At 41.3% G+C, this 10,616-nt stretch overlaps 1 protein-coding gene across 25 annotated transcripts in view; it reads left to right on the plus strand.

Annotated features, from left to right (window-relative positions):
• LOC102536329 (tyrosine-protein phosphatase non-receptor type 20-like) overlaps window positions 1-7,946 on the plus strand; it is an 88,512-nt gene extending 80,566 nt beyond the window's left edge. For 20 of the 25 annotated variants that reach the window (XM_072943682.1, XM_072943657.1, XM_072943674.1 and 17 more), the window contains 3 exons: window positions 1,165-1,227; window positions 6,172-6,351; window positions 7,412-7,946. In XM_072943682.1, the coding sequence (XP_072799783.1) occupies window positions 1,165-1,227; window positions 6,172-6,351; window positions 7,412-7,633 (465 nt within the window). In that variant the 3' untranslated portion in view covers window positions 7,634-7,946. Of the gene's footprint in view, window positions 1-1,164; window positions 1,228-1,698; window positions 3,509-6,105; window positions 6,398-7,411 lie in introns of those variants that run through there. The other 5 variants (XM_072943676.1, XM_072943683.1, XM_072943675.1 and 2 more) reach the window with 4 other exon arrangements.
• Window positions 7,947-10,616: the final 2,670 nt, after the last annotated feature.

Here is a 10,616-nt window from a genome sequence, read left to right on the forward strand (position 1 = left end):
GGTTGGGGTGGGCGGGTAGTTCTAGTGGACAGCAGGTGGAAGTCTTGGAGGGGGACAGTGATATATCTTGATTGTGCTTGCAGTTACCTGAATCCACATGTGACAACATTGTAGAACTACACACACTCACACGTACATGCACACACTCACAAATGATTGCAGTGTAAAACTGGCAAAATATGAGTAATCTCTTATTGTATCAATGTCAATTTCCTGGTCTTCAGATACTCTAGTTATATAGGATGGTATAATTGGGGGAAACTGGGTGAAGGATACATAGAATCTCTCTATAATTTTTTTTTTGCAATTTACTATGTATCTGTAATTATTTCAATTTTAAAATGTTTAAAGGCTTAATTAAATTTTAAATTATAGAAAGGACAAGTTATAAAAATAAAGAAATGCTTACATTTTCTCTGATTTTTATATACTTTTGGATTGTAGTTGACAAACCTTGTAATTTTGTGGTCTTGCTGCACATGGCTGGTCCTCAGCTGGCACCGCACGTAACTTTTTAGGCCAGTTCAGCAGCACCTGAGCTGGTCTAGGTTCTGTTACGCTGATGAGGCTCCTCGATGCTGTGCCGCTGTCAGGTTGCCATGAGAGTTTCTAAACACTTACTGCCAGTTTCTGGACTTACCGCACCTGTGGTCTAGCAACAGCCCGTTGCAGACCTGCACCAGCTCAGCAGCTGCCTGGTAAAGCCCAGGTGTGGAACCTGGTGGGGGCCGGCTGGTGCTCAGGGTCTCCACTTGAGCTGAGCGGGCTCTTTATATGAGAAATAGCTGTCACTGTTGCAGCCAGAAAAATTCTCCTGTGCTTCAGAATTTTCCAGAATCATGATGCTGCCTTAAGTTCTCCCTTTGGAGAACAGGAAGGTATACACAGGGGCAAATTTGTTGTTATTTCTTTTGGAGAACATCTCCTGTTATAAATGATTGCTTCCTGTTTTTTTTCCTGGAAGCTCATTTAAACAAGCCTTCCTTATCCATTAGACTAGGTTGAACATAGTACATTTTCTTATGACTGAAAGTGAGAACTTTCTGGTTAAATTGTGATATATTTTTTACTTGAAAGAAGTATGGAGTTCTCAGTTGGCATCTATGAGTTTGTGTTTTCCCCCTATATGGATAATACAAAATTATTATCATCCTGTTGTAACAGTTCAACATCATGAATATAGTGGGCCAAATGAGGGAACAACGCTGTGGAATGATCCAAACAAAGGTAAGTCTCACCACATAAATTCTAATAACAATAATGAATATAAAGATGAACACTGCGTAGCACATTACAATGTATGAAGCTCTCTTGCCAACATGATGTCATTGAATTCTCATTGTTTGAGATAGACAAGAGTTTTGCTCTTCTGTTACTGAAGTAGTACTTCAACAGCGATGAAGAGTGTTCGATAAGGTCATTCAGATAGCAAGGGGAGGAGCCAGGGCTGAAACTGAAGTCTCCTGATGCCCACACATGCTTCGTCCATAATGCCATGTTTTTTCAGTAACATGTCTAAAGTTATTTTCCATAAATTTCTGGATAGCAGTTTGGGGATATTTACTTGGAACTAAACATAACAGTCATTGGCATGTCATAAAAAAGACATTTATGTCATAGACTAGTTATATTAATCATTGGGGGAATCAAGAAAATATGGATAATAAAAACAAACAGGTACTCATAAATCTTTTTTAGGGTTTTTTTTAAGGCAATGTTGAATGGTATGAAGTGTTTCATTTCGACGAGGGTTGCCTGAGAGACCTGAAAAAAAGTTCAAATTTGATTTATCTAGTGAAGATAAAAAGAGATTGAGATTAAGAGGGAGTTTCTCCTCTATTCAGTCAACCTTCAGTTAACTAATTCTAGACCAAGAACTATATTATCATTTATCTTCCTGGTATTTAAAATATTTTTACATGAAGAATTCTTGGTTAAACGTTTGCTCTTTGTGGTTGAAAATTACAAATGTGTCCTCTGAAAGTGGATATTGGTATTCAATTAACATCCCGTTGTCTTTCATATATATGTATTTAGGAGCAGTATATCTTTTGTTATAAAATTGTGCATGAAGTTCTCCATAAGCTTCTGACTTTAAAGTAAGAAAGACTTCTGTTGCCTCACACTTGAAGTTAGCAAGTGGCTTGGAGCCTCCTCACAGAGAATATGTTCATGCTGTGCTGAAGGGCTTGCTCCTGCAAATGTGCTTTCTTGGTGTATCATTTGACTTTCTTCCTGGCAACTCCCTGAAGGCAGCATCACTGGATTTGGTGTGTTTACCCACTGACCTTCCTTAATATCAGGTAATATCAGGTACCCGCCCACATTTTCCAATGAAATGAAAGTTACATGAAACAACTGCAGCCTATTTGGCTGAAGGGGTTACAGAGCTCAGTAGAGGACTTAAACTGTGTTATTGAAGATTTTATTTGGAAAGACAGCTAACGGGAGCTGAAGATTTTCAGGATCACAAGATCACAGGATCACATTGTGACCTCTTAACAGGCATTTTCAAGATAGACACTTATCCATTATCCGTGGTTTTGAGCTAGAGGCTGTACTTTTAGGTGGCATTTGATTAACTTAGGTTACTGAAGAGTCCAAATAGGATGGGTTAGCCTTCTACACAAAGTGGACTCCATTTTCCTGCACTTCACACTCCTGTGGGGCCCCAGGAACCTCAGAGGACGAGCTGCCTTTCTCGAGCAGCTGGGCAGAGACCTCTTGGTCTGGGAAGTAACTTCATGGGTGGGCAGAGCTCCTCCTCTCCATCACATGAGCACTCTGGTGAAAGGTCCAAAACTGAAATGGATGTTGACATAGAAAGTCCAAGAGGAAATTTCTGCCCATCTTGAGTTCTTCCCTAGTCCACCCTAACGTTTAACATATTACCCAGTCTGCTTTGTTAAAAGCAAATACTACCTTTTACTTTCCTCTTACTCTCTGCCCTTTAGCTAACCAGTAAACTCTGATACCAGCATCATTACATACTTCTGAGTATCTCTAATGCCAGATACATTTCCCAAACTAAAAACTATGATCATTATTTTTTTCATCAGAGTCCATTAAATCATTTCTTTCCATTACTGCCTCGCCCCCTCTACTGTAACACTTAGAAATTGGTTTTGGGAACCAGATTTTGGAAAACCAAATTCATAGTTGTGAAAATGAAAACTTCCATATTCTGTTTTTGAAAAGATGTGGCCATTATTACATTCATCTTATTATAGGACATTGCCTCATCCAATTATAGTGATATTTTGGTCAAGGAATTTTAGTGACCAGTTATACTTGATTATAAACTATAAAGCAAGTGATACATGTCTTTGTATGTTGTAATTCAGTGGAGATCAGAATAGTCTAACATACTGAAAACATTTCTAACATTAATTTGTAAATCTTGAATTTTTAAGACACTTATTTTGTTCTCTTGGCTGAATGAATACTTGAATTGGTTGAATTGAAATTGATAATTCTCATTTAAAAATAAATATATTCCAGAAATATACTTTATATTAAATGGAATTGATGATTTTTACTTACTTACATTGTTTATATAAATAAATATTAATTTAATTCTGATGATTGGCTTTAAATATTTGTATTACTAATTTTATTTTCTATTATTGTAAAATAATAGAATAATGTACAATAATCTTTCTGAGAAGGATTCTATACTATTATTTAAATTAAAAGATTTAGTATATATTGCCTGAAGTATTTTTATTTGGGCCTTGAAATGTTCTTGTAAAGAAATACTCCACAATTCTTGGTGGTAAACATGTCTCTTCTTTAATGTGTGCCTCATATTTATATAGCTGGACTAATTTTAAGTTTTCCAGGTAAACTAAGTAAGTATATATGGAAATATTGCATTTGTTTTTATTTCATTTTTGGAAAGCAAATTCCAAACTGAAAATGTTTGACTAATTGAAGTGCTAAGTTTCACATCAACAATAAGTTAGTTTTTGCCTAGGATATGAATATTCCCATTGATACCTTTGTGAGTACATGAACGCTTATTTAGAGGAACTTTAAAAATACTTAAATGTAAACACATATGCACATATTAGCTTTCAGCTTCAAATACATATTTTTGAAGTTGTATGTGCTTCATGGACTTAGATGTTGGACCCAAACTTTTCAGAAATAAACATTGTAGGTTTTATTCTCATATAAGTCTTAATAATTTATTTTTCTTTGGACCTTTCACCCCCAATCTGTCTACAACACTACTGAATTTTCAATTAAGTTTAAAATTCTTACTCAAAGGTCATTTCAATGAATTATTTTTATTGAAAAATCTCTAAGGAAAATACCTTAAATAGCTCTAAAACCAAAAAGTTTCATTTCCTACTTAATTTTTCTTAACCCCTGGGAAGAATTTTCTTCTATGTTATCTTGAGTTTCAAGTAATTGAACCAGAAGATTGGAAAGCATTTGGTACGTAAAAACAGGTGAGTGGTATTCAGTGGGGGTGCTGGATTGCTCAGTGGAGTACTCTGTTTATCTACAGCCACAATCAAAAAGCAATAACTAATGACCTCATAAGGAAACAATGTAAATTAGAAGGAATCTTTAAAGATACTTACTGCAGCCATCATATCTGAAACTTGAACATTTTTTAGACACTAATAGCATACTTGGAGTGGAAAAAATGGAGCCTTCCGATTAACAAAACAGTCCCTCCTGTTAGCACTGTAGTTGAATACTGCTCTGGAGTTATCTAGACAATAAGACTACGAAAAGGAATGATTGGCATAAATATTAGGAAGATAGAACACAATGATCTTTTGTTTGTGTATTTTGCCTGCATAGAAATAACAGACTCAACTGAAGCATAGTATTAGACATTCATTGTGGAGTCTGGAGAGAAGATACCTATGTGCCAAAAACTGATCTTTCTCTATATCCGGGGGCAGCAAACTATGGTCCGCAGGCCAAACCTGACTGAGCGCTTGTTTTAATAGCATCTTATGCCATTTCTTTACATACCGTCTGCAGCTGCCATTGTGCTACAATGGCAAAGCCGAGGTTAGAAGTTGCCGAGGTCATATGGCCCGTAAAGTCTAAAACGTTCATCATCTGGCCCTTTAAAGAAAAACTTGGCCGACTCCTGTTACCTGCCTTTAATAGGAAAATACCTCTGAGCAACAGGGACGTATATATTTTATGAAATGTATAAAATGCTTAAGATTAAACTTACCAAGAACCTGACCAGCTGACGCTCTTACCCTAAGTGAGTAGAACATGCACGAAGAGAACCAAGGAATTTTTGAAAAGAAAGATCCATTGCGGGGACGGGAGGGAGTTTGCCTCAGAAATGATACCACAGGGATCAAAGTTGTAGTAGTTAAAACAGTGTGACGCTGGGGCAGAGATGCACAAGTAGGTCAGTGGAACGAAACAGACATGAAACAGACTCCACATTCCTCTCTTAGTGATTGATAAAATAAGTAGACGGAAAATCAGTAAGGGTGTGAAAGACACGGCTGACACTGCCAGCCAGCCTGACCTAACTGGCGTTTGTAGAACACTGCAGCAGAAAGTGCATTTTTCAAGTGCACATAGAACATTCACCAAGACATTATATTTGGGGTTCAAAATAAGTCTCAATATAATTAAAAGGAAAGACACTATAAAAGTATGTTTATGGAATTAACTAGAAATCAGTAACAAAAAATATTTCAAAAATTCCAAAGCATTTGGGAATTTAACAGTGTACTTCTAAAAAACTTACGGGTCAAACAATAAAAAATAAAGAGAAATTAGAAAAATATTTTGAAATAAAATGAAAACACAACATATCATACACAACATGTAACTTGTGAGATGCAGTGACAAAGTTTAGGGGGGAAGACCAATGCTTGGTTTGGTCTATGCGGAATTTGCTATGCCTGTGGGACATCCAGGTGTCTCTGCAAGTCTCATGTTAAAAGGATTCCTGAGCTGTAGACCTAGATCCTGGGGAATGTATGCCTTGAAGGTGATGTTTGAAGGCATGGGAATGGGTGAGCTCCTCCAGAGAAACTGAGATGAGGCTGGGGCAGAGCCCTGGGGAACGCCAGCACTGATTCCCACCTTGACTGCCCTTTATGGCCTCAGAGCCACGGCTCTTCTTCCAGGAAGCCCTCTTAACACTCGGCTCTTCCCGCTCTGATCCTTCATCAGTGCTTCTCAAGCTCTGTGCTGAAAGACCTGCTCTATTTACAAGCAGACGGACCCCACAACACCCGAAACAGCCAGCAGGTATTCACTGGAAAGTGTGCTGGGCTCACCTGGGAACAGCGGTGGAGACGACGAGTAGCACCACTGTCCTCTTCCAAAGCGAGGAGGGGCCAGCCGCACTCGGTAAGGCCGTCGAGGGTCGGAGCGGTCTAGTTCGTATCTAGCCTAAAAGCTGCCCAGCCACGACTCTTCCAGAGCAGAGCCCCACACTGAGGAGAAACTAGAATCAAAACTGAGCAGAACAGGGGTAACAGGGAAAAGAGGAGGTCCGTGTAAGGCGCGGGAGGGGACAGAGCGGGAAAACCTGTGTGTTTGACATCTTGACGCACAAGAGCCTTGTGGGGGAGACGGTGGTGTGCAAGTGGCTGTATGACCTGACGGAGTAGCCATCATCACTTTAAATGGGGGAGAATGGGCACAGCATGAGCAGAAGAGCCCAGTGATTAATAGAACAAGCGGACAGAAACCAGTGAGACGGCAGGAGGAAGCAGCCATGTGTAAGCCAAGGGGAGTGGCTTCAGAAGGAACCAACACTTTCACCCTTCAGAATTTTAAGAAAATAAATTTCTGTTGTATAAGTCAAAGGAACATACCAGCGAGACTGTAAAAGGACATGATGCCCCCAACCGACCAAAGGACCTGTGTGATCACTGCACCTAGCTGCTGGACAATGTACTTTTTTAAGCTCTCACGACACTTATAATACTCCCCTGCCAAACATGACCGTACCCTGGGCTGTAAATCAAATTTCAACTTATTTCAAAATATTGAAATCATAAGCAGTGTGTTTTCTAAACCAAATGCTATTATGCTACAAATTAGTAACAATGATAACTGGACGAAGAACAAGAATGGGGGAAACAAAGGTAATTTTATTATAGAATCTGGAGACTTAAAAAGAAAATGCAGGCTCTAAAAGCAAGGGCAACAAAAGCAAAAATAAGTGGGAGTGTATAAAACTAAAGAGTTTCTGCACAGCAAAGGGAAACCTCAACAAAATGAAAAAGGAAACCTATCGAGGGGCATCAAACATTCGTAAATCATATAATAATGGTAATGGGCTAACATCCAAAATACATAAAGATCTCATACAACTCAATGGCAAACAAACAAAAACAACAGGAACCAAGCAATCGGATTTAAAAAACACACAGATGATCTGAACAGGTTTTTTTTCCCAAAGAAGACACAGATGTCCAAAACGTACAAGAAAAGATGTTCAGCACCACTAACCATCAGGAAAATGCAAATCAGAAGTACAGTGAGCTGTCACTTCACACCTGTTAGACGTGGCAAGGATGTGGAGAAAAGGGAACCCTTGGATCACAGAAATTTGGGACACACCACATTCCATGCACCTCTCCAGCTGGAGGTCCCCAGTGCACATGAGGACACGGGCACCTGATAGAGCCGGAGGAGGCCTTGCAGGTAGAAAATGCCAGCCCTCTCTCAGCTCCTGGTGTGAAATTGTGACTGTAGGAAGGAGGATGAGTGAATGAAATATCAGACTGTAATAACAAAGTTGTTTTTGTCTCTTTGGTGGATTTATAGAAATTCCATTACATTGACTAGAGTTCTATATTCCCTGATGTCTGGCGTATTTGAAAATGTATTTATCTACAGCATCAGGAGTGAACCCTCATGTAAACTATGGACTTCGGCTGGTAATAATGTGCCCGTGTTGGCTCAGCAATTGTACCAAATATGCCACACTGATGAGGGGCGTTGAGGGGAGGGGAGGATGTATGTGTGGGTGGGGAGGGCTGTGTGCGAACTCTCTGTATTTTCTGCTCAATTCTGCTGTGAACCTGAAACTGCTCTAAAAGAATAAAGTCTATTAAAAATAAAATAAAATAAAATAAAATGTATTTATCATGCATGATGTTTGGTGCTGTATAAAATTCACACATCATTCTTTTCTCACTTGGAGGGTTTTGTAGACCCTGGAGAAATTTTAGCTATTTTGTAGACATTCACTCACTCACCTTCTCATAGCTTAAGTTGTTAAGGAGGAACCTGCTGTCCTGAAAACGTAATTCTCATACCCGTAGACAGGGAGCACATTTCATTGTTTCATTTACCTCCTTAATAGCAGAACCAGCAGGCAGACAAAAGGGCTGGGCTGGATTAAGGAACAAGAAATTTCCCCCAGCAACTCACTGTTAAATTCCTGTTCTCCTATTACCTTGTTTTCAGTGTGCATTTTCCTAGTGTTTTGTTGAAACAGGTCACATAAACGCTCGTTGGCTGATAGATTGAGTGAATAAGTCGCTTAGTGTTGTCGCAGAGGGCCCTGGGGAGTTTGCCTTGTTCATGAAAAGAGACAAGGGTCATTTTCATGATGCAGTGCCGATGACTAGAGCTGTTAAATAGATGGCGTCTGACATTCTCTCCCAGACCATCCTTCAGGTGAAGCAGGCTGGCAATAAGGAATAGACAGTCACCTCTCTGATTCCTGTTGCTGTTTGTATAAGGCATTTGGGGAAATCTCTGTGAAGTGAACCCTTCTGAACTTGGGAATTCTGTTTTGTTTAAGCCACTCCTGTTGATAACAGGTAAACCAAAGGTTGCTGGCTGAAAATAAGTCACAGTGTAGGTCGGCCCCAGGGACCTGCTCTCCAGGTGTGCAGTTGCTCAGCTATATCAGAGCCCCTCACCCTGTGTGTCCCAGAGCTGGAGCTGGTGCTGACGGTAGAAGCTGAGTGAATGTTTCAGAGCCCTGCTCATCCTGCAGCCTGACCAGCGGTGACTCCCTCATGGAGAACGATCAGACAGGAAACCAGAGAGACAGAGGGAGGACAGGGAAAGTGAGCATCCTTGAGTCAAAACAGGAGCTCCCCAGGCCCCTACGTAATGCTGCTGCTGGGTGTAGCAGGCTGTCCACCTTGGCCGGCGTGGACACCAGCCCGGTGCATGGCGTCCTCTTTTGCAGGTTTGGTCTGTGTGTTCCTTTCCTTGATGGGAAGTAGGATCATGGCCGTGCCCTTAAGTAGACATGGCTGTTCATGTTTCCACTGACAGGAGTGAGACTCTGAGGCCCGTTCAGCATAATACCTTTCCCTGGGCCAGAGACACTGTGATCCACCTGGAAGACAAGCCATCCTTGTGTTCCAGGCTGTGGAGAAGGAAGTGTGGGTACTGGGCCCTGTAAGACCCGGCTGCTGAGAGCAGCTTTCATTTGTTTCTTTCTTGGTCCTACAGCAACTTCCTTCTAACCCAGGGCCCCTTCAGACGGGGCAGGTCAGCATGGGGCTGGGCACAGAAAAGGCCCATCACCTCTCAGAACTGTTAGCCTCTAATTTTCCACGTGAATTTCCTCTTGCAAAAAGATTCACCCAGGCTGAGAGAAGGAAAAAACAAACAGACCAGAATATTAAAACTTTATTGCTCAAGTGATGATTTTCCTGCTCACCCCTCGATTAGCCTTGGTCAGACATACTTCCACCTTCACCATATTCGTTGTGTATTGTCAGTGCTTAATGTATTTTCTGGTTCCAGAAACGTTAGTTCAGAGGGTGACTAAATAAATACTAAAAAAGTAAAATAAGTACATGATACAAGATCGGGCAGCAGGGCTGGTTCATCCCAACTCTGAGTGTTAGTTGAATGGCTGCTCCTTGGAAACCCGCGAGGGAGAGCGGCACCAGCCACCTGGGTGTGGGATGAAAGGGCTGTGACCCCCGGCTGGACAGGGTCACGGCACAGCAGGCATTCTTACCTGCTGCCCCATCGGAAGCTCGAAGAGACAGCCAAGAGAGGTTTACTGGTCCTTCTGGGTATGAGGACTCTAAGTCATGTGTCATTGCAGCCAGAGCCGGTTGCCCTGGTCCCCATCCCTCTGCGTGGGACTCAGACTCAGCTGTCCGGTGGGGCTCGGGGTCCCTCAGTTTTTCCGCTTGACTCTGGAGCTGACCGTGAGCCTCCTATTGCACAGAAACACAGCTCCCCGGCGCTTCCTGTATGCGCCGTGCTCTACCTGCCCCCAGCGCTTAGCCCGGAGCCCACGGAGCCCAGGGCACTGTTTGTTTGGTTCAGGTGGCTCCTATGGGACTGGAAGCCCCAAGTTCTCACCCCTTCAGACTGTGACTCCCACCTTCATTCAAGACCTGCCGACAGTACAGGCAGCTCCCAAGGTGGGAGGTCGGCAAGCGAGCTCTGAGAGGCCAGGTGTGTCCTATCGAAGAAGCAAGGTGTTTTGTTGTTTGTGATTTCTTTCATTTTCAACATTTCATTTATTTCAAAATTGATTTTATTGTAGCCAAAACAATGGAATTAATTGTACATAACAAAATACACACACACACACACACACACACACACACACACACACACACACACACACACATTTTAAGTATAAAGTTTATTTTGGCAGAGAGTATTCAACAAAA

Source organism: Vicugna pacos, chromosome 19 (genome assembly GCF_048564905.1).
Source record: "Vicugna pacos chromosome 19, VicPac4, whole genome shotgun sequence".
Classification (NCBI taxonomy): domain Eukaryota; kingdom Metazoa; phylum Chordata; class Mammalia; order Artiodactyla; family Camelidae; genus Vicugna; species Vicugna pacos.